Consider the following 25,000-nt stretch of genomic DNA (forward strand, 5'->3'; position numbering starts at 1 on the left):
CGTGAGCTGCTAGTTTAGCGAAAGCAGCCTAACAACCTGACGTTGAAACATGCGAGCGATCCGATCAAATCCTAATAACTATAAAACTAAAGATCAGACACAATCACTGACTGAAGATTATGCAAGTAAAAAGTATATTTCCCGCTAGAAATGTTATTAGAAACACGTTTAACGGTGAATCGGTCCTAAAATATTGCATTTCCCATTCAGATAATAAAGATTAATAAAGATCATACGCATTCACTGACTGAAGATTATGTAAGGAAAATGTACATTTCTCGCTAGAAATGTCATTAGAAACGCGTTTAATGGTGTATCTGTCCTAAAATATTGCATTTCCCATTCAGATAATAAAGATTAATATAAGCTATGCCGTGTTCCGGAGCCGCGGGGGATTCTGGGAATTGGGGTTGTCAGTTGACAAATGGGGCTTTTGTTAACTTGTTTTGTTGTTAGGATTAAGTGGGGTTGATGGGTTCGGGATGTTATGTGGTTGTGTGTTGTTCTATTAACATTGTTCGTGTGTTCATTGTTGTCGACACCGTCACCGAGAGTGACGTGACCATCGTTTCGTGCAGCTGTTCCATGTTGAAGTCTCGTTCAATAAAAACCTACTCTCGTTGTCGAGCGTTCAATAAAAACCAACTCTCGTTGTCGAGCGTGTCCCCCCCCTCAAGAAACGTGCCCCCCCCCCCCTCAAACAACGTGTTCCCCCCCCTACAAACGTGTCCCCCCCCCCCCCCTCAACAAACGTGTCCCCTCCCCCTCAACAAACGTGTCCCCCCCCCGTCACCAACAGTGTACCTCCCGCCCCCCCCCCCTCAACAATCGTGTCCACAATCTGGCGCGAAACCCGTGAAACCCAAACCCCGAAACCCGCCTCCAGAGCGGCACGCGTGGATACTGTAGGTATAACACGCTGTTTTTACGTTGTAATAGTACGTATCCAGTGTTCATGGAAACGTACACCGTCAACGTTTTTTCTTGGCGACTGGGTTGCAGGAAGCAAGGTGGTGCTGTGATACACTACCACACAACACCGCCATGTCTGAGCGGATTACAGATCCTTCTCTGTCCAGTAATACTATCTGTACATATCCTGTACATTTCATGGAAAGACTCTTGTAAGTTTATTAGAGCTGCCAGAGCAGCTTGACGGTCCGACGCATTGAAATAATCCAACATGTTTGTTTATTTCCCTGTACTGGGGCATGTATGTGACGTAAACGCGTACGCGACGTGAGCAGATCTGAGCAGAGTTTTGCGTCTTGGCAGTGTAGACGTAAACGCTACGGCGGAGCGTATTCAAGTTTTCCACTCTAGGGGGTGGTTTCAGATTTTTACGTTATTCAGCCCCAAAAACACCGTCACCGTCTAAACGAAAGGCACTTCCGATAAAATATTCTGTCGTTTTTACCCGCAAGCGTACTCGTGTAAACGGTCATTGTGAAACTACATTTTCCGTTTGAACCAACGGCGGGCCCCGACGAATAGTCAAATCTCCTAACCTTTATGCCTCCTTTCCTTAACCGTAATTTGGTCAAGGAGAGATGAAAAGGTGCTTCCTTTCGATCATAGGAAAAGACTGCACTGTTTAACATTACTGACTCCAGTTTTCCTAACTGACGTCATTACGCTACAGCAAGTATTGCTGACCACTAGCGTCTCTAGAGTGGAACTAGTTTTCCGAAGTTGGACTACAACAGGGGCTCTTTCGATCCATGCGTTCTTGTGGTGTATAGTGTGTCCCGAATAACCAGCAATAAATTCATTTAGATTCAAATGTTTCTGGAACCTTTCTTTTCGTAAAGGTTGGTCAGGAGTAACCTATTGTAAAGGAGGGTTAAAGGATGCATCTAGGCTCCTTTCACAAGCATTTTTAGAATTCGAACCACCTTTTCTCCAAGTACATCTCCATAGGAAAGGAAATTTCCTCTCCAAAAAAGAAGTCGTAGAGGCCCCGGTTTGGTTACAGTGGTGGTGTTTTAAACGTGTTGTAGTAGCAGAGAATGGCCTGCGGGGGCAGTATGTACATTGTTACATGCATGAATTTAGTAGTAATATGGATGTTTTATATATTCTCAAACTGGACTAGTGAACATTGCTGAATAATATGCATCATGTTTAAATTAACCGCACCAAACATGCGGAAGTCAATGTAGGATTTTAATTTATAAAACAAAACACTTGACAGAAGTGAAACACATATTTTTCTAAAGGAGAACCAAACATTATCCCAATGAATCGTTTCAAAATGTCACCACCATTCAGCAAGCAAGTGAAGAGGTTTCTGTAAAACCAGTCTTCCCGAACCAGCCATGTCCCGGACTCTAAACCCTGACTCTCAACCCAACGCTGAACCCTCTGAGGGCAAGTAGACACTCCTTCAGAGTAAATGTCCAAGAAGAGACTCCTTCAGAGTAAGGGTTCAAACCACGGAGAAGGAAGAAGAACAGGAAAGAGAAGAGAGAAGTGAAGTAAATGACAAACATGCGGGAAAGCCCTGTGTCAGGTAGCACACGGGTAAATGTGGGGTCAAGAAGGTCACTTCCACTGGAGGTCATTGATCCATCAGCCTCAGGCCGCTGGGCTCAGCAGGTCTTCTGGAGGATGATGCTCTGATGAACTGAGATGACGGGACCAGCAGGATGTCAGGATCAGGTGGGGTTCAGCTCAGGTGTGTCTGCCCTCGACCAAACAGGATCAGGTGGGTTTCAGCTAAGGTGTGACCCGGACCAAACAAGGACATGGATTAGTTTCAATATTCTAAAAGATAAAACATTATCTGAACCAAAGAGACGGCATTAAGGAGTAGGAAGGCTTTACGGCGCCTTGCTCAAGGACACATCACTGTATTCTGAGGATTTGGGGGTTGAACAAGGCACAATTGGGCTGAGAGTTGAACCCCCAACCCCCTACCCAGTCCAGTTAATGCAAACTTACGAGGAATCCTTGATGGTAGAGTCCTGGTCGTCCTCAGGATTCACCTTTCAGATGTACGGCTTCTCCGTCCTCCAGATTCCTGGTCGGGTTACAAACTTACTTTGCCTCTAATGTAAGGTCACAAACACAGTAGTATTATGGCTATTATGTAAAGTCACAAACACAGGAGTTTTATGGCTCTAGTGTAAGGTCACAAACACAGGAGTAGTTGGGCTTTAACGACGCCTAGAGTAGCAGCTGTAGTTTATCTGGTAACAAACCACAGTTGTATACCTTAACTTGTACTGGACAAACTAACGCTGCATTACAATTGCTAGTCGGCCTCCACATCTGGTAAAAAAACATGTAGTTCGTCTTATTTTTTCCCTTTATTTCCATTTTGTTAGGCTAATGCAAATTTACAATCCTTGTTGGCAGAGTGATGGTCATCTTCCAGATTCACAGCTCCCCTACTAGCTCACCTCCGCTCCAGAAATACGTTCTTATAAGGAAAAACAGGGGTAGTGTGTTAATAGTAATATCATGTCAAAGTAACTGTCAACCATGTTCAGTAAATACAAACTTAAGAGGAAACCTTGTTGGTCGATTCCTAGTCGTCCTCCAGCGTCTCAGCTCCTCCAGCAGCTCTCCTCAGACAGAGTCCTGGTCTGGAACGAACAGCAGAAGTCTTGCTTCAAAATGTGTTAAAACTGATTTAGTTGTCTGGCATATTAACAATATTAACAAACACAAACACTAGTAGTATGTGCTAGCATTATTCTACTAGAAGTGGCAGTGAGTGTGATTATCACTTCAGAGTCAGGCTCCATCTGCCCCACGACAGACATCCTCCACCAGGCAGGGCCTCCACCAGGCAGGGCCTCCACCAGGCAGGGCCTCCACCAGGCAGGGCCTCCACCAGGCAGGGCCTCCACCAGGCAGGGCCTCCTCCAGGCAGGGCCTCCAGCATGGCTCCACAACCAGCTTCTTCAGCCATGGATTCCTGGTCTGGGTATAAACAGAGTCTCAGCAGTAAACCACCTGGGGACGCAACACACACCACCTCCTGCATCTGAGGTTCACCTGTAAAATGGAAGACATGTGTAAACATACTTAAATTCAACAACGTCTACAGCGATCAGCAATTCATCCACTACGATCGTAGCAGCACTAGTAACAATAATGGCTCATAACTCTAACATAACCCCAGTATGAATGACCTCTAATCACAGCCTGGCACAGATTTAAAGTCATAAAATGATAAAAAAAAAACTTCCTTAATAACTAGTCACCAGACCTAAAGTAACCCGAGGGTTTAGTGTTTCAGATGAGCTTGGTGATGGTTACCTTCTGGTCTGGTGCAGCCGGCCCCTGGTCTCCAGCCTCAGTCTTCGGTCCATTGGTGCAAGAAGACTCCGTTCCCCAGCCTCTCCATCCTGCTGCTGCCAGTCTCCGGTCCCCCGCCGCTCAGCCTCGCCTTTCAGCTACAGCAGCAGCTTTATTAGCATTTGCCCAACAATAAACTAATCTGAACAGAGTCACAATTAATTTAACTATTCTTTAATAACTGAAGCCAAGAAAAAATAGGAGAGCATCCCGTTTTGAGAATAAAGACGGAGCAGTCCACAAGTTTAAAGAAGAGGTTCTGCCCATGCATTGAAACTGACCTGAGAATCACACACAAACACACACACACACACACACACACACACACACACACACACACACAGACACACACACAAAAAGTACAGCCTTTTTTTTTGCTTTGATATTATTCAGTTGGTAACTCAGCACCAAAGTCATTATTTAACGTCATTCCATTTGGTAGGGTTTAACTTTTTGGACAATTAATGACACCAGATATTTAGACCGTACAAAAGCTGAAGTACCAACGAACACTAAGCAGTACCAATATTAAATGAAATATACTCTGCCATATTCAGGTGCTGGGTTCTGTGGAAGAGATGAAAAATCGTCTTCCACCTTGAAATGATTTTCAGCCTTCCCTGATTGTCAGAAATGGGCACAGCGAGAGTCCGTCAACTTTTTTAAAAGTACGGCGCAACTGTCGGAAATGATCTACATATTGCACAAGATACGCGTCAGTATGTATTTAATATCATATTCAAGTCGTTTAAGATAAGGGGCTACAATTCCTAATGGAAACTGAATATTTTGGTGCCGACGGCTCTAGGTTACGCAAATTCCATACCAGAACGTCTGGTTGGTTTTCAAGACTACAACGTTCTATACTAACCATTGAGACAAAATCAAGTGACCCTACTCAGAACCTTCCACGGCGGGAAGCACAAACCGTCTGACTGGAATCCGAACATTCCAGCCGGAACCAACCAAAGAACAAAGTAACCAGCACCTCACCTTGAGCTGAACGGAGGAAGATCCTGAAGTCCAGTGATGGTCTTCATTAAAACACAGCCAACAGACTTACCTTGATGTGATCTGTTTGTTGTTGTTGGTCATGACTACTATTCAGTGAACCTTTACATTATTACGCACCCAGTGTGTACAAGTTATGTCACTCAAAACCGTACGAAGAATCAAACCTCCATGTACTTTCCACAACAACTTTAAACCTCAAATCCTTTCCTGAAAACAATGGAATCATTCACTAAACAGTGACTACATTTTACAACAAACCGAAAAGTCTAGATTATTCAGGGTACAAACAATACAGATCAAATCTTAACATCGAGCTCACAGAGAGCCGACCATGTCCCTGCACTATCACCCTGACCGCCTCATCACCAACAGCAAATCAGGCCAGCCAACGCATGGACAGGTCCAATGAGAAGTGGGCGTTTGAGCGAAAGGACTGCACATAATAAAATGAAGCCAGATTCCTGAACTATCCAACCGTCTTCATGGTTTAAAGATCTAGAAACATGCCATTGTGTTCTAATCACCTTTGTCTGCTTCGTCGTTACTTATAAAAATCTTCCATCTCCATCGCTAGAGCGTTGCCCTACTCATGAGGGTGTGGTCTGATTGAGCAGAGATGCATACTGGGATACAGTGCTGTCTATAGTCTACAGTTCTGTAGACACGACCCTGAGGAGAAACCAAATGTTTGAGAATCTGTTGTGACATCAGTCACATGAGCTGGAATATCCTTCAAGATGGCGGCAGGATTCTCAGAGGAGTAAGGCCAAGAGGAAGATGCAAGTTTTCTTCCTCTCAGCCAGTGGAACACAACAACGGTCTTCAGAGAACCATGGAACACTTTGAAACGTTTTCCATACACCTTGAAGCCCCAGTGAAGGTTTCCTTACCACCTCAGCTGAAGAGCACAACTTCAGCTTGAAGAGCGTCCTAGTTTGAATAGTTCCCAGATTTGTTCTGATGTAAGCGAACCAATCGTCCAGGTTTGGCTAGTCCTGTACGAAAGAATACAGTTCAGACTGAGAAGACCTGCATCTGAGATCAAGATAAGATCCACAGGGCTCTCCACCAACAAAGTCCTCAAAAAACTTCAATATGTCCAGAACTCAGCTGCACGCCTCCTCACTGGTACCTGCTCCAGAGAACACATCACACCTGTCCTCCGTGAACTTCATTGGCTTCCAATTAAACACCGAATCAACTTCAAAATCGTACTCATCACCTACAAGGCCCTCAACAGCCTAGCCCCCCCCCCTACCTTGCCGACCTCCTCCATCACCACGCCGCCTCCCGATTCCTCAGGTCCATCTCTGCCAACCTGCTACAAGTTCCACGGACTGAGCGACGGACTTGGGGTGATCGGGCCTTCTCAGTTGCTGCCCCCACCCTTTGGAATTCACTCCCCTCCCACATCAAAGTCTCTCCAACCCTCTCTTCTTTCAAATCTGCACTCAAAACATACCTTTTTACTAGAGCTGTCAAGCGATTAAAATATTTAATCGTGATTAATCGCATTAATGTCATAGTTAACTCACGATTAATCGCGATTAATCGCAAATTATTTTTCTATGCTAAATATCCCTTGATTTTTTTGTCCCATAATTCTTCTCATTTTAATTCTCTTATCAACATGGATGGCAAGCCGAAGTGTATCGGCTTGCCTTGTGCAAATGATTTTCTATTGATAACAACATTGGCATATACTGATCAAAACAGGACGATACAAAAAAATAGCCTATAGTGCAATTAAACGACTGCTTTGAACAAATGTCATTTGAACATAGCAGTCAGGCTACTGCTTCTTTGTTTTGAGCCAAAAAATTGTTATTATTATTTTTTTTTTTTTGTATAAAATAATTGCGTTAATCGCCGTTAAATTTGGTTTGCGTTAACGCCGTTAATAACGCGTTTAACTGACAGCTCTACTTTTTACACAAGCCTTCCCCACCTAACTCCCACCTTATTCTTCATGTTTAACCTCTGTTTTTCTTTTATTCCTAGTCTGTCTTACATAGTTTTGATAGGGCAATATGTAAAGCGTCTTAGAGTACCATATTAAGTGCTATATAAATAGCACTTGATATCTCTCGTGAGCGTCGCTCAGGGCTCCTCATGTCTGCTGGAGGCCTCATGTAAACGTAGGGCCGTCCATCAGGTGTGATTTAGTTGACTATTCCAATATCCCAAGCCAACCACACAGACCCCCGTATGAACATTATCACTGTCAAAGCAGGACGCACACACGTAGAACCAAGGACACACATGTAGAACCCCATTCCAGGTGGAACCAAACACATGTAGAACCCCATGCCAGGTGGGACCCCCACAGGTAGAACCCCATTCCAGGTGGGACCCCCCACACACACAGAACCCCATGCCAGGCGGGACCCAGCCACACACACAGAACCTCATGCCAGGCAGGACCCGCGTAGAACCCTATGCCAGGTGTACTCACACACACAGAACCCTTGCCACTCACACACAGAACCCTATGCCAGGTAGAATCCTAGCGATGCTCACAAATGAACTATTTAAATCTCATGTCAAACCCACACGCCACTGAGCCACAAAAGGCCAAACACTCAAGCAGGGTAAAAAACCTCATGCCAAATGATGTTCCACCATCCAACACCAGCTCTCCTGCCAGGACACCCAGAGCAACCAATGTCTCCAGAAACGTAAATGATGAACAACATTCTTCAGTTGCATCCCACATTGGTGATGGATTATGCTTGGCGTCTCCAAAAGGTGTCCCTGGTTGATTCCACATCTCTGAAGTAATCTCTTTGTAGTCCAGTGGTTTCCTGAATGAGGGGCCTTCACAGATTCAAACCATGCAGCTTTAGTCAGCCTAAGGACAGGAAGGAGGTCATCTGCTCAGAAGACCACCCAGTGGAGGGGTGTGGCTCTTGAGGAGCAGGGGCCATCTTGGAATGTCCCCCCAACTACAACCTTCTTGGAATTTAAACTATTCCTGAGGAGTCACGATGCACGGAGGGGAACGTTGAATGTACTGTGTCAGACTGAAGTTGTGTTCTACTCGTTGAGATGAGGCACCCTCACATCTCCCCCTGGCTTTTCTCCTTATGAATCCCTGTCTCCAGGTTAAAAGAAGATTGTAGTGCATGTAACTGACGTCACAACAGAATCTCAAACAATCGGTTTCCCCCGAGTGTGTCTACAGACCTGTAGACTTCAGACAGCTCTGTATCCCAGCATGTACCTCTGCTCACTCAGACCACACCCTCATCAGTAAAGCAACACTCACGTGAGGAAGATGAAGAGCTCAGGAGAGTAGTGGGAAAGAAGACTGAAGACATCAGAACCCAACCCATTACTCCAGCTTACAACACTAACTTAGAACCTGTAACCATTTTAACAAACCATTAAAACCAACATAAACCAAACGCCCAAGTAACCCATGAGACACTAAAAGATCCTTACTATTCAGATCAACTATCAGCTAACAGGTTAACTCACCGGGAAGCCAAAATACATCAAGGTGCCCAAGAGTAATGAGAGACTAATGACTTACAGTTTGCAGTTCATCTTCATGGTTAAGTCGGGATACTCACAGAACTGCAGTTAAATATCCATGATAGACCTTTGAAGGAACGAACAGTTTATTTACTCATTGTCCCCAAACTTGGGCACTGTCCAACAATTCATCATCTACCATCTCCATTAAATCAGATAAATGAATGACAGTACAAATTCAGGGCTGTTGGGATCATCCAACTTTTAAATAATGTTTAAGATAATTAACTAATCCATCTTTTTAAATATAAGTTATTCTAATTCTTTGACTGTCATTAGTCAAGAGTGATTTACTTTTTACTTTGAATGTATAGTCTCTAAAATGTTACTTCACATAGAATAATCATTGCAACTTTAAATGAGAGTTAAACCAACACAATCCCCGATTTCCTTCACACATTATCAGTGATTTATATTCAACATACAAGTCAACGCAGTTGTGCTCTGTAACACATTTCTACTCACATCAGGTCCAGATGAGATGCTCCTCTTTACTTCAGAAAGTCTTTAACCTGTGAAACTGGAAGAGATGACAATTACATCACAACAGAGCTCAACAGAACATTACACAAACGTTCTGGTTTCTGGGAACACAACAACATACTGCGTTATGGAGACGCTACACTGACAAACAGTGGAGGACAACAACGTGCTGTCCGGTTCCCTCGGATGAGTCTGATTTGACTGATTTAGATTCATACTTCAAAACGAAGAAAGTCTTTATTAAATTCACCTTACTGTGTGTGTTTGTGTGTGTGTGTGTGTGTGTGTGTGTGTGTGTGTGTGTGTGTGTGTGTGTGTGTGTGTGTGTGTGTGTGTGTGTGTGTGTGTGAGAGTGTGTGTGTGTGTGTGTGTGTGTGTGTGTGTGTGTGTGTGTGTGTGTGTGTGTGTGTGTGTGTGTGTGCGTTTGTGTGCGTGTGCGCGCGTGTGTGTGTGTGTGTGTGTGTGTGTATGTGTGTGCCTTACTACTCTTTGATGTCAGGTTGGTGAAAAGGAAGTCACGTGTGGTCTTGCGTCCCTGTGTGTGTAGTGAGCGGATATGGACAGCAGAGGGCGATGTTTCCACACGAGAACTGCTCTCTGCGCGCTCTGCGAGATACCGTCTCCATAGCAACCGTAACTTGGCAGCATCCTGAACGGCTCTTTGAGGAGGAAGCTTTCATCAAAGAAACCGGAGAGACTCATTCACTGGTTAAACTGGAGTCATCGCCCACCACCACACACTTTAATACACACACACACACACACACACACACACACACACACACACACACACACACACACACACACACACACACACACACACACACACACACACACACACACACACCATACAGACACACAACTTACAGATATACACGAATACAGCATATAGATTCACACCATATGCACATACACACCATAGATACACACATATAGATTCACACACAATATTGATACACACAACCCATGTGCACACAAACACGATAGATACAAACCACACGCACACACCATATAGATGCACACCATAAAGATAAACACACAAAATAGACACACACCAAAAATTCACTTAATATAGATACAAACTATATAGATACACACACACAAACAATAGATACACTCCATACAGTTCTGGTCACTCATCCTCTCTCTCTTCTCCTTCTCCCCTCTAATCCTTTTCTCTCCTCACTCCCTTATCCGTCTCTCTTCCTCGCATATAGTTCTGTATTTGTATTGCCTCTACTTGTTTTTCACATTCATCTTACATTCAGTGTATTCTCTGCTTTTACACATCCGTTCTGTCTTTAGTTTGACTAACTATTTCACCCAGGATTAAAATATAATTCGGAAATCCAATCTGGAGATAAATCGACGTAGCGATGATATAGCTCGAGCCCGTTTCTAAGGAAATCATTTCTAATAATACCTTCTTTAATATCTTTGGATTTTTATAAAGTTAACGAGATTGGGAAGGAGAGCGAGAAGAGGACACCTCCTCCTCCTGGGTGGAGGCCAACACCTCCTCCTCCTGGTGGTGGAGGCCAACACCTCCTCCTCCTCCTCCTCCTCCTCCTCCTCCTCCTCCTCCTCCTCCTCAGACCTTCGATTAGAACATCAAAGGACTTTGTATAATATCCTAGAATGGAATTAAATTACCAATCGGGAGGAAGAACACCGGAGTCAATAGAGATGGCCACCTTCCTCATCCTCACACTTTTGTAGACAAGCACACAACAGAGACCTATCGTTTTAAAAATACACACACACACACACACACACACACACACACACACACACACACACACACACACACACACACACACCACACACACCACACACACCACACACACCACAAACACCACAATCTAGTGGATCCCTGGTGGCCTCCATCAGGTCCTCAGCTACCAGCTCCCTCATTGTCCGGACCACTGCAGAGCATCCCCATGGCATAACTAGTATAGTCTACAATAGAACCGGTGTACAGTAGAACCAGTCAACAGTAGAACCAGTCTACATTAGAACCAGTCTCCAGTAGAGCCAGTCAACAGTATAACTAGTATAGTCTACATTAGAACCAGTCTCCAGTAGAGCCAGTCAACAGTATAACTAGTATAGTCTACATTAGAACCAGTCTCCAGTAGAGCCAGTCAACAGCATAACTAGTATAGTCTACAGTAGAACCAGTTTACAGTAGAGCCGGTCAACAGCATAACTAGTATAGTCTACAGTAGAACCAGTTTACAGTAGAACCGGTCAACAGTATAACTAGTATAGTCTACAGTAGAACCAGTTTACAGTAGAGCCAGTCAACAGTATAACTAGTATAGTCTACAGTAGAACCAGTTTACAGTAGAGCCAGTCAACAGTATAGCTAGTATAGTCTACAGTAGAACCAGTTTACAGTAGAGCCAGTCAACAGTATAACTAGTATAGTCTACAGTAGAACCAGTTTACAGTAGAACCGGTCAACAGTATAACTAGCATAGTCTACAGTAGAACCAGTTTACAGTAGAGCCAGTCAACAGTATAACTAGTATAGTCTACAGTAGAACCAGTTTACAGTAGAGACAGTCAACAGTATAACTAGTATAGTATACAGTAGAACCAGTTTACAGTAGAGCCAGTCAACAGTATAACTAGTATAGTCTACAGTAGAACCAGTTTACAGTAGAGCCAGTCAACAGTATAACTAGTATAGTCTACAGTAGAACCAGTTTACAGTAGAGCCAGTCAACAGTATAACTAGTATAGTCTACAGTAGAACCAGTTTACGGTAGAGCCAGTCAACAGTAGAAGCAGGACAGTGTACAGTAGCTCACTGTGGAGGACAGTGAGATAAGGTGGTATCCTCTGGGTGGGGTGGGGGCTCCACATCATCCATCTCTGTCAGCAGGCGTTTAGCCTCTGCTGAACACTGCCAGGCTGAGCTCCTGAGAGAACGAGGACCTGAGGGGGGGCAGCTGCTTCAACCACACCAGTTATTTCCAGAGTTCAAGGGAAGGAAACATTTCAATTTGAACGCTTGGCACCTGGGCTGGATGAAGTGTCCATTCATAAAACTGTTTACACTATCTACTTCGAGCAATAATATTTAAGCAACGTAATGTTGATGTTTGACGTGTGTATGAAGGGAACATCAATGTCCAGAAAGCAGTGAACTGTCCCAGTATTTTATCATGTTTTGAGAGAACATACTGGTCACTGCGTCCTTATGGTTCAGGTACCTGGATATTACCAGAATATTACTACAATGTAACCAGGATACTACTGGAATGTTACCTGAATCTAAACCCTCTGTCAGATACAAGAGGACAATGGTGAGTGTGTATGCGTGAGTGTGTGTGTGTCAGCGCATGTGTGTGTGTGTGTGTGTGTGTGTGTGTGTGTGTGTGTGTGTGTGTGTGTCAGTGTGTGTGCATAACTGTCAGGATGCATGGGCCCCTCATCCCTCATGGCCCCTCCTCTCCTCTACCCAGGGGCTTCCCACTGAATGATTACCCAGAATGCAACACGGGGTCCTCTGCTCTGATGCCCGGGAGCTGTCTCTACCTCCAGCAGACTCTGACATCTCTCTCTCTCTCTCTCTCTCTCTCTCTCTCTCTCTCTCTCTCTCTCTCTCTCTCTCTCTCTCTCCCTCTCTCTCTCTCTGAATAGATAGACTGATGGATTCATATAAACATAGAGAGTAAGAGTTAGAGAAAGAAAGGGCCCTTGGGGACCGGCTAGTTACGCTGGTTTCCTCTGCAGCTCGTTGCATGAAGCATGAACGACCGGTTTAAACGGTAACCTCAGCGGGGGGGGGGGGTGGTAGCCTACCTCTCCAGCCCACCCTACAGAACGAGGGGTGGAGCTCTGTCGGTCCAATGAAAGGTTTAAACGGTTTAATGAGCCGTTCATCTGCTGGAACCTCCTCACTTCAACACCGCCTCTCTGTTCATTAACCGACTTCCTGATCAGGGATTCAACCCCAGCCTGGGGCCCAAGGCCCCCCCACACCGGGCCCAACATAGGGTGGACTTTCCCCGAGCGTCTGATGCGGCCTCAAGCCGCTCCACGGCCACCGCCGCTCCCCTCAACACGAGGGGGCGTGGCTCTGACCAGGGGGCGTGGCTCTGACCAGGGGATGTGTCTGACCAGGGGGCGTGGCTCTGACCAGGGGGCGTGGCTCTGACCAGGGGATGTGTCTGACCAGGGGATGTGTCTGACCAGGGGGCGTGGCTCTGACCAGGGGGCGTGGCTCTGACCAGGGGATGTGTCTGACCAGGGGGCGTGGCTCTGACCAGGGGGCGTGGCTCTGACCAGGGGATGTGTCTGACCAGGGGATGTGTCTGACCAGGGGGCGTGGCTCTGACCAGGGGGCGTGGCTCTGACCAGGGGGTACATGAAGTCCCTCTCACACTCAGCCCTGCCGGTGGAGTGGAGCTGGGGGAATGAGTTCACGTTCTGCACGTGGAACAGAGGAGTCTTGTGGTTCCACAGCCTCACAGGACGCTCCACCCAGTGGTTTACTGAACACGTCGGCATTAAAGGATCAGAATGACGTCTCAACGTCGCCTTCAAAGGCTGTCGGATCACTATTCACATATTGGACGTATTGGATGTTATAGTAACATACTCAAACCATATGGAGGATGTTATGGTAACGTACTAGTATAACATGGAGGATGTTATAGTAACTTACTAGAACCACACTAGTATAGTAACATGGAGGATGTTATAGTAATATACTAGTATAACATGGAGGATGTTATTGTAACATACTAGTATAACATAGAGGATGTTATAGTAACATACTAGAACCACACTAGTATAGTAACATGGAGAATGTTATAGTAATATACTAGTATAACAAGGAGGATGTTATAGTAACATACTAGAATAACATAGAGGATGTTATAGTAACATACTAGAACCACACTAGTATAGTTACATGGAGGATGTTATAGTAATGTACTAGTATATTAACATGGATGGTGTATAGTTACATGCAGGGTGTTATAGGACCGATAATAGTATCGTAACATGGAGGATGCGATAGCAACATACTAACATGGAGGATGTTGGGTTATGCTGTATTATGTGTTAGGTAAAACACACACACACACACATAACAGGTGTTGGATCATCTGTCTGTTAGCAGCATCTGGCATCTCCATGGTGACCTGCCAGGGCGGAAATTAGGGACGAGTGATTGGCTGACGCAGCAGGAAGTGATTGACTGACCCAGCAGGAGGCGGACCAATGAGAGCCTCCTGAGAGGGGGGGTGGGGAACAGGAGGAGAGGATGAAGGTCATCACAGGATAAAGTTTGGATCAGTTTATCTTCTGGTACCTAGCTCACACCTCTATCTCTTCAGATCTCTATCTCAGATCTCTAACTCTTCAGAACTCTATCTCTTCAGACCTCTATCTCGGAACTCTATCTCATCAGACCTCTATCTCGGAACTCTGTCACCTCAGATCTTCTCTCCTTTATGTCTAGAAGTCAGAGGTCAAATCGGCTAGCGTATGCTAACGACCAGCAAACATGACCTGTTCACACTACAAAGTACTTATTAAGAAACTGAGAATTTATTTCTGATTTCCATTACAATGAAATACATAAAACTGACACAAACATTGTTAAATAACTTTGGTATATAGCAAAGGGGCGAGGAAATGGCAACGGTAAAAAAGGCAGTGAGTAACAACAGACTGTTGCTCCTAGGATAGTTCATGTTCACACACAATTCACAACTTTTACCCCAAATAAATATCAGCTATCCCCAACGTTGACTGGAACGCTCGCCGGGTGAGCTCACGACGGACCGAAGGGGAACTCTTACCACCAATAGTTCTACAAGAATTATCATTTAGCTAACAGAGTTTGGTAGAAAAAACATCATACATACACAATCTAAAAAAAAAAAAAATAATATTTAAAACCAAATATTTACATATTTCATTCGCTTAGGGGCGGTTCAGCACGACTCCAGAACCCCACTGTTCTGCCAATAGAAGAAAAGAAACGTTGTTCATGATCCTGTGAGCTGGAGCCAAGAAGATGGCTGCAGATCAGATGCAGACCCCCTGGAGCAGAACCTCCCGTCCCCCGTCAGAGCAGACGTTAGACATGTTCTCCGGAGTGGAGGCTAGAGGCCACGACGGGAGGGGGGGGTTAGAGACAGGCCTTTCTGGTCCGGAGGGTCAGGAGACTCTGGGGGGTGTGGGGTTTCTGGGGGTTCAGTAGGGTCTGGGGGGTCTGGAGGGTCTGGAGGGTTTGGGGGTCCTCTGGGGTCTTGGGGTTCTGGATGGGTTCTGGGGGTCCTGGGTGATCTGGAGGGTCTGGGGGTCCTGGGGGTCTGGGGGGTCTCGATCAGTCGTGGTTCTGCTGGCACTGACAGGAACACTCCTCATGATGCTCCAACACCACGTCGGTCATGGAGCGCTGCAGGCCACGCCCCCCCGCCCGGTGCTTCAGCTGCAGGACCTGCAGGGGTACATGGTCCGGGTTACTGCACATAGTACCAGTTGTACATGGTCCGGGTTACTGCACATAGTACCAGGTGTAGATGGTCCGGGTTGCTGCACATAGTACCAGTTGTACATGGTCCGGGTTACTGCACATAGTACCACGTGTACATGGTCCGGGTTACTGCACATAGTACCAGGTGTACATGGTCCGGGTTACTGCCCATAGTACCAGGTGTACATGGTCCGGGTTAACGCACCTGGTACCAGGTGTACCTGGTACCTGGCTGCATCAGCTTCGTCGCTGCTGTTCGTGTGCGCGTATCGTTCGTGCGTGCGCATCGAGGGCCACCGGAGAGATGCTTAGGAGCGGAGTACGCCCATGTTTGGCTTTTTCCTGGATTTTGTATCCTTATTCGTTTTGATTAATAATATAGATGAAATAATTATTGACTGAAACCGAGGCATTGGAAACGAATGAGTCATATTCGTTTTTGTATTTTAACGGTTGTTTCAACGGTAGGTAAACAACATCATCCACCTCCATCCACCTGCCTGGCCTGCTAGCATCCAGCCTCCATCCACCTGCCTGGCCTGCTAGCATCCAGCCTCCAGCCTGGCCTGCTAGCATCCAGCCTCAATCCACCTGCCTGGCCTGCTAGCTTCCAGCCTCCATGATCCTACAACCTACCAGCTCTGTGGTAATCCTACCTGCTGCATTACCGCTGTTTGCTGCCTGAGGCCTGCTGCTACACTGCTCCGTGGAAATTCAATGCTGCTTCATTTCTGTCCCATACTTTATGTACCCCTCTCACCAGGCTAGCTAGCTTGCTCACCTATAGTGTGACCAAACTTAACTGTGCTAACTGTTAGCGGCTACTTTCTCCGAACCTGGCATGGCCCGCCTCAACCTACTCAATGTTCTCCTTCTCCTTGCGCTCTTTCTAACTGTCTCGCCCTCCTCAACTGGTGCGTGTATGGGGGAGTCGACACTTTTCGACCCCCCTCATTTGCCTAACTGTCAAACTGACTCAGTTAACATCTATAATAGAGACTTAGCTTCCCTGCTGTTTAAAATGTCTCTGAGGTTACCATCAATTGCAAACTTTACCATTCCTTCTTTTTCTTCATGCAATGTTATGAGACTATTCAGTAATATGATTAAGTTACCATCTAATCCCCATACATCTGTCAAACGTAAACACAATGTCTCATCTTCTCTTTGCCGTGCTCTGATTGTGTAACTACTCAGAATCTCTGGTAATGTTTTTGGTAATGTCTGGTAATGATTTTTGTGATGGAAACAACATGGGTTTTCTGCATGTAAGAAGTTTGGTGCCAAAAATGGACCAACTTAAAGTCTGGGTGGAATCCTCCAATCTGCAGTGACCTCAGTGACCACTGTTTAATCGCATGCATTCGCAAAAACATCTCCGCCAAACATCCCATTACCATCAGCATTAAGCGCTCACTAAAGCACTTTAACACCCAAGCTTTCCTCCATGACCTGGACAACATTAACTGGCACAGAGTCAGGCTGGTTCCCTCCTTGAATGATGCATGGACTCTGTTCAAAGACCAGCTTAGTAATGTGGTCAATAAGCATGCCCCCCTCAAGAAACAACGGTTAAAAAATCGTCACAGTCCCTGGTTTACACAAGAGCGAACAACTCTTCTCAAAAAAAAGAATGCTGCATGGAGAAAAGCCTGTCTATCGAAATCTCCCATAGACTACCTCAATTTTCGACAGCTCCGTAATAAGGCAACACAAGCCGTACGCCAGGCTAAATATGGTTACTTCAAGGCTCATTTAAACAGTGTAGCACAGTTCCAAATGTATTTGGAAAACGGTAAGAAAACAAGCCCTCAGCCATGCCTGTTTCACTCAAAGTGAATGATCTTGTCATCTCAGATAAGACTGCAATGGCAGACAGTTTCAACAGCCATTTCATAAAGTCTGGCTTTGTCTTTGAGAATACACTTTCCAAAGGCCCTATCACACCGCCACCCACAGCCCATAGTCCTCCCTGCCCCCCCCAACCTCCACCCCCCCACACACAGTTTCGCCTTTTACAGAGGGAGAGGTTCTGAAGGAACTGCCTGCTCTGGACCCCAAAAAAACAGCTGGGTCTGATGACCTTCCCGCATTTTTTATTAAAACTGCAGCTCCCATCATTGCAGCACCCATAACCAAACTCTTCAACCTCTCACTCCATACGGCTGAATATACCCTCAGACTGGAAAGAAGCCATTGTCCTCCCCTTGTCAAAGGGTGGTGAGCAGTCCGACCCAAATAGCTACAGACCTATCTCCATCCTGCCCTGTGTGTCCAAGGTATTTGAGACGCTTGTGAACAATCTGCTCACATTCTATCTTAATACTTTTGGCATTCTTTCTGGAGTGCAGTCTGGTTTCCTTGCTGGGTATGGGTGCACAACAGCCACTTTAAAGATGTTAAACGACATTACCTCTGCTCTTGACACAAAACAACACTGTGCTGCTATATTCATTGACCTTTCCAAAGCCTTTGACACCGTTGACCATTCCATCCTCATCAGCAGACTGAGAAGTATTGGGGTCACAGGTCACTCACTGGCTTGGTTCTCTCACTATCTCTCTCACCGGGTGCAACGCGTAAGGTTTGATAATTCATTCTCTCACCCTCTCCTTGTCACCAAGGGATTCCCTCAAGGCTCTACACTTGGCACATCACTGTTCTCAATCTACATCAATAACATCCCCCTAGCTGCTGGCAATTCCCTCATTCACCTTTATGCCGATGACACAATCCTATACACCTCTGATCCATCTCCCTCCTCTGTCCAATCTACGCTCCAGGATAGCTCTCTCCAGGTACAACATGCCTTCTCACAACTGAAACTGTCACTCAATACATCTAAGACAAAAGCCATGTGGTTTCATCCGGAGGGTGTTCCCTCTCCGTCTCCATTAAACATCTCCACCTGTGGGGGGGCAATCCTGGAGCAAGTCTGCATCTACAAATACTTGGGCATCTGGTTAGACACGACACTATGCTTTTCACTTCACATCTCCCGGTTACAGTCTAATGCCGCTTTTCCATGGTACCAGCTCGACACGACTCGACTCGACTCAGCTCGCATTTTTTGCATTTCCACCGCGAAAACATAGTATCTGGTACCTGAAGTGGCTGCTTTTTCTAGTACCGCCTCGTTCTAGGTTCCAAGCGAGCTGAGCCGATGCTAAAAGGTGACGTCGGCAGACGGCCGGCCACTGATTGGCCAGAGAGTGTGACGAAGTCACGAGAGCGACATGGCAACCATGCTGGTAACAGCCATAGCAGCGCCGCAGCCAACATATTCCACTTCTTCAACTTCTTCAACATGCCAGCTATTAATACGAACACGAATACCATCGCATCGATGTCCTCCATTGTTGTTATGTGGGTTCTGTCAATGTGTGGGTTGCGTAGGTGTTGTTTGCGTCGCGTACAAAAATACGTCACGGCCCTTTCGCGCAGCCGACCCCGCCCACGTCCAGGAGGTACTATTTGTGGTGGAAAAGGACCCGTGCTGCTACCGAGTCGAGTCGTGTCGTGTCGTGTCGTGTCGAGTCGAGCTACATGTGCGGTGGAAAAGCGGCATAAGGTACGGGCCAAACACGGTTTCCTTCACTGCCACCGCCACGCCTTCACATCCTCTTCTAAACTCATGACTATTCTCCCAACATTTGATTTCGGTGATACTATCTATAGAACTGCATGCAAGGGCACTCTCGCCAAACTGGACACACTCTTTGCTATCCGTTTTGCTACAAATGCCCCCCTCAACACCCACCACTGCAGTCTTTGCTCTCTGGTAAATTGGTCATCGCTTCACACTCATCGTCATATTCACTGGCTCACTCTCATCTATTAGACCCTCCTTCAACGGACACCCCCCTACCTGTCCCGCCTGCTGCATCGTCTATCTATCACATATAACACCCGGTCCTCTCTCCACATCCTGCTAACAACCCCTAAAACTAGATCCATACTCGGACTTGCATCAATCCAGTCAGCTGCTGCCGTTGACTGGAATGCACTACAAAAACACCTCAAACTTGAAAAAATTAATTTCCATAACGGCCTTCAAAGACACCATCTCACACCTTCTAACAGATTCCTGCAACTGCTTCCCCTCCATCTAACCTTCCTCTCGGTCTCCAGTCTCATATGTACGCCCATACCCGCTGATATGTTGTTGTGTTTTTTTTTTAATGCTATTGCTTGATTGCTATTCTGCCTTGTTTATGTAATCCTGTTTTTCGCTTGTGCTTGTTGTATGTCTGAGTAGCTGTATGTTAACCCTGTAGGTCCCTGTTGCTGCATTGTTGTACGTCTGTACAGCTGTGTTTGTGTGCTGTTGCCCCTCTAACCCATCCTTTCTCACTGCCCCTATTCCCTTCCCCCCCAAGAAGCTTGTGCTTTTTGTCAGGCCATCACTGTAAATAACAACTTGTTCTTAATGATCTGCCTGGTTAAATATAGGTAAAATAAAAAATAAATAAAAAAAGGTGTACATGGTCCAGGTTACTGCACATAGTACCAAGTCTACATGGTCCGGGTTACTGCACATAGTACCAAGTCTACATGGTCCAGGTTACTGCACATAGTACCAAGTCTACATGGTCCGGGTTACTGCACATAGTACCAGGTGTACATGGTCCAGGTTTCTGCACATAGTACCAGGTGTACATGGTCCGGGTTACTGCACATAGTACCAGGTGTACATGGTCCAGGTTTCTGCACATAGTACCAGGTGTACATGGTCCGGGTTACTGCACATAGTACCAGGTGAACATATTTTGCCAGGTGTACATGGTTCATGCCCTAGTACCGTAGTACCTGATACACATGTTACTACACGTTATATATAGTAACTGGTACATGGTTAGTATAGAGGTAGTTTCTGGTGTACATGGTACTTTACTCATGCAGCAGTACCTCGTAGTACTTCCTGGAGGTCCTGCTGGGAATGCAGGCACACTGTTCCCCGGACTGGGAGCATGACTGGGAGCACTGGGAGCAGCTGCAGTTCCCGCCGCAGCGCCGCACCAGCAAGCAGCCGGGCCAGAAGATGGCGTCCGTCCTCCTCAGCTCCTCACGTAGCGACACCGACACGTTCCGCGGGGAGCAGCTGTACAGACGGACCTCCTCCCTCAGCTGGTTCAGGTCGGCTCCCACTGGGGACACAAAGGGACCCCCACCCCTCATCAGGTACAGCGTGACCAGCACCCCTCATCAGGTACAGCACACTACTGACCCCTAACTGCTGCTAAAGACCTGTCTCTACAGGGAGGTTCTCCTTTAAGACCTGTCTCTACAGGGAGGTTCTCCTTAAGGACCTGTTTCTACAGGGAGGTTCTCCTTAAGGACCTGTTTCTACAGGGAGGTTCTCCTTAAGGACCTGTCTCTACAGGGAGGTTCTCCTTAAGGACCTGTCTCTACAGGGAGGTTCTCCTTAAGGACCTGTCTCTACAGGGAGGTTCTCCTTAAGGACCTGTCTCTGCAGGGAGGTTCTCCTTAAGGACCTGTCTCTACAGGGAGGTTCTCCCTAGACCTGTCTCTACAGGGAGGTTCTCCTTAAGGACCTGTCTCTACAGGGAGGTTCTCCTTTAAGACCTGTCTCAACAGGGAGGTTCTCCTTAAGGACCTGTTTCTACAGGGATGTTCTCCTTAAGGACCTGTCTCTACAGGGAGGTTCTCCTTAAGGACCTGTCTCTACAGGGAGGTTCTCCTTAAGGACCTGTCTCTACAGGGAGGTTCACCTTAAGGACCTGTCTCTATAGGGAGGTTCTCCTTTAAGACCTGTCTCTACAGGGAGGTTCTCATTAAGGACCTGTCTCTACAGGGAGGTTCTCCTTAAGGACCTGTCTCTACAGGGAGGTTCTCCTTTGACCTGTCTCTACAGGGAGGTTCTCCTTAAGGACCTGTCTCTACAGGGAGGTTCACCTTAAGGACCTGTCTCTACAGGGAGGTTCTCCTTAAGGACCTGTCTCTACAGGGAGGTTCTCCTTAAGGACCTGTCTCTACAGGGAGGTTCACCTTAAGGACCTGTCTACAGGGAGGTTCTCCTTTAAGACCTGTCTCTACAGGGAGGTTCTCATTAAGGACCTGCCTCTACAGGGAGGTTCTCCTTAAGGACCTGTCTCTACAGGGAGGTTCACCTTAAGGACCTGTCTCTACAGGGAGGTTCTCCTTAAGGACCTGTCTCTACAGGGAGGTTCTCCTTAAGGACCTGTCTCTACAGGGAGGTTCACCTTAAGGACCTGTCTCTACAGGGAGGTTCTCCTTTAAGACCTGTCTCTACAGGGAGGTTCTCATTAAGGACCTGCCTCTACAGGGAGGTTCTCCTTAAGGACCTGTCTCTACAGGGAGGTTCTCCTTTGACCTGTCTCCACAGGGAGGTTCTTCTTAAGGACCTGTCTCTACAGGGAGGTTCACCTTAAGGACCTGTCTCTACAGGGAGGTTCTCCGTAAGGACCTGTCTCTACAGGGAGGTTCTCCTTAAGGACCTGTCTCTGCAGGGAGGTTCTCCTTAAGGACCTGTCTCTGCAGGGAGGTTCTCCTTTGACCTGTCTCTACAGGGAGGTTCTCCTTGAGGACCTGTCTCTACAGGGAGGTTCTCCTTTAAGACCTGTCTCTACAGGGAGGTTCTCCGTAAGGACCTGTTTCTACAGGGAGGTTCTCCTTAAGGACCTGTCTCTACAGGGAGGTTCTCCTTAAGGACCTGTCTCTACAGGGAGGTTCACCTTAAGGACCTGTCTCTACAGGGAGGTTCTCCTTAAGGACCTGTCTCTACAGGGAGGTTCTCATTTGACCTGTCTCTACAGGGAGGTTCTCCTTAAGGACCTGTCTCTACAGGGAGGTTCACCTTAAGGACCTGTCTCTACAGGGAGGTTCTCCTTAAGGACCTGTCTCTACAGGGAGGTTCTCCTTAAGGACCTGTCTCTACAGGGAGGTTCACCTTAAGGACCTGTCTCTACAGGGAGGTTCTCCTTTAAGACCTGTCTCTACAGGGAGGTTCTCATTAAGGACCTGTCTCTACAGGGAGGTTCTCCTTAAGGACCGGTCTCTACAGGGAGGTTATCCGGTCTCTACAGGAGGTTCTCCCCCTCCTGAAGGACCTGGGTTCTAGGTTCTCCTACCTCTGGTCTTCTTGTTGTGGATGTAGGACTTCCCGAGGCCGAGCCAGGAGGGCCGGTACAGCTCCTCCATGTCCGCCCGCCAGCCCTCAGGGTCCAGGTACTTCAGCACCTCCTCCACCGTCCCCAGGGTGGAGACCGCCTCCTCCAGCTCCTCCACACTGGGGGGAGGATCTGGAGTCACAGCAGGAGCCTGCGGCTCAGGGTCACTCTGCAGAGGGCACACCAAACCCCAGGCGGGAGGAGGTTACAGGGCACTTGAAGACCGGGGTTAGGTGGAGCTACAGGTCAGGTGGAGCTACAAGTGGAGCTACAAATGGTCCTACAAGTGGAGCTACAGCTGGAGCTACAGGTTAGGTGGAGCTAGAGGTTTGGTGGATCTACAGGTGGAGCTACAGGTTGGGTGGAGTTACAGGTTTGGTGGAGCTACAAGTGGAGCTACAGGTCAGATGGAGCTACAGGTGGAGCTACAGGTTGGGTGGAGCTACAAGTGGAGCTACAGGTTAGGTGAAGCTACAGGTCAGGTGGAGCTACAGGTGGAGCTACAGGTTGGGTGGCGCTACAGGTTAGGTGGAGCTACAGGTTGGGTGAGGCTCTAGGTTGGGTGGAGCTACAGGTGAGGTGGAGCTCCAGGTTGGGTGGATCTACAGGTTGGTTGGAGCTACAGGTTAGGTGGAGCGACAGGTGGAGCTACAGGTCAGGTGGTGGAACATTTGAGGTGGAGCTACAGGTTTGGTGGAACTATAGAATAGGTAGAGCTATAGGCTAGCTGGAGGTAAAGCTGAAGCTAGAAGTGGAGTTACAGGTTGGGTGGAGGTACAGGTTAGGTGGAGCCACAGGTTAGGTGGAGCTACGGGTAAGGTGGAGGTACAGGCTGGGTGGAGCTACAGGTTGGGTGGTTGGATTAGGTTGAGGTCAGGGTTGTGGTGTAGAAAGGTAGGGTTATCACGACCGTGACCCTAACCAGGTCCTAACAACCTCCTCACTTCTGATACCTAACTCCACCACTGAACCCCTCTCTGAGGCATGCTGGGAAACGGCCAGCAGAGGTTCTGAAGGTCTGACCAGATTACAGAGAAGGCTTCTAAACAGTCAATATATCAACCAAGCAGATCAAACAACATGTGCTTTGAATGTTTATTTAAAACCCCAGGCTTTTACAGAGGCTGTGTCTGTAATTTGGAGCACTTGAAAAACAAAGTGAATTAGTGTAAAAGACATGAATACCATAACCCTACCTCACTCCCCCCCCCAGCTGTAGGGGAGTTCTGTTTCTCTGACGTCAACCCTTTGACACCAGATCTGACCACTATGTGGTGTTTAAAACACTTCACGTTCATCATCCAGACCCAGACTCAGCCACACAGGACAAACACCAGCTCAGACCAGTCACAGCTCAGGTCCTGACCAAGAAAACCTTGGGGAAAGGAGCATGGAACCAGCCACCCTCCTGAGATACCGCTGTGGAATGCTACAACAGAATGTACCTGTGTTGTGTAGCGCCGCTACAAGGGCCTGTAGCTGTGTTGTGTAGCAGTACTTGTGTTGTGTAGCAGTACTTGTGTTAAGTAGCAGTGCTACAAGCAGCTGTCCTTGTGTTGTGTCTCCTGTGTTTGGTGAGCTGGTGGAGCCCAGCATGCAGAGTGGGAGTGGATTTGTTCCCAGTCTGAAAGGCCACATCTCCATCACACCTCAGCTCTCAGAGGAAACATCTCCACCACCCCTGAGAGCCGTTGAGGATCTCCGACACCTCTAGAGGACCGGTCACCACCACCTCAGCTGTCAGACTGTATCAGGGAGGTGGAGGTTGTCCCTGTGACTGACAGCTGGGAAGTGTGTCTCAGACACTAAAACTCTCTCTGCTCCGCGATGCCCGGCGGTATGAAGCAGAACCAGAGAGGTCCTTTAAGGGCTGAGATGCTCTATTATTATGCAACTAACATCTAGCTTCATGTAGAACGTTAAATCTGAGTGTGAGCTGTGCTGCTGGCGTCCCACCATGTCAGAGAGTAAGGATGGACATGTTGCGGCAATGTGTGCTGCTGAC

General features: G+C 47.1%; 2 protein-coding genes across 2 annotated transcripts in view; both read right to left on the reverse strand.

Annotated features, from left to right (window-relative positions):
* ppid (peptidylprolyl isomerase D) overlaps positions 1 to 25,000 on the reverse strand; it is a 314,679-nt gene that overhangs the window by 110,997 nt on the left and 178,682 nt on the right. The gene's annotated exons all lie outside the window — the stretch shown is intronic.
* pdgfc (platelet derived growth factor c) overlaps positions 14,889 to 25,000 on the reverse strand; it is a 12,448-nt gene continuing 2,336 nt past the window's right edge. The window contains 3 exon segments of the mRNA XM_060063729.1: positions 14,889 to 15,808; positions 20,753 to 20,991; positions 22,957 to 23,164. Coding sequence (XP_059919712.1) covers positions 15,695 to 15,808; positions 20,753 to 20,991; positions 22,957 to 23,164 — 561 coding nt within the window. The 3' untranslated portion in view covers positions 14,889 to 15,694.

Source organism: Gadus macrocephalus, chromosome 10, assembly GCF_031168955.1.
Source record: "Gadus macrocephalus chromosome 10, ASM3116895v1".
In the NCBI taxonomy this organism is placed as follows: domain Eukaryota; kingdom Metazoa; phylum Chordata; class Actinopteri; order Gadiformes; family Gadidae; genus Gadus; species Gadus macrocephalus.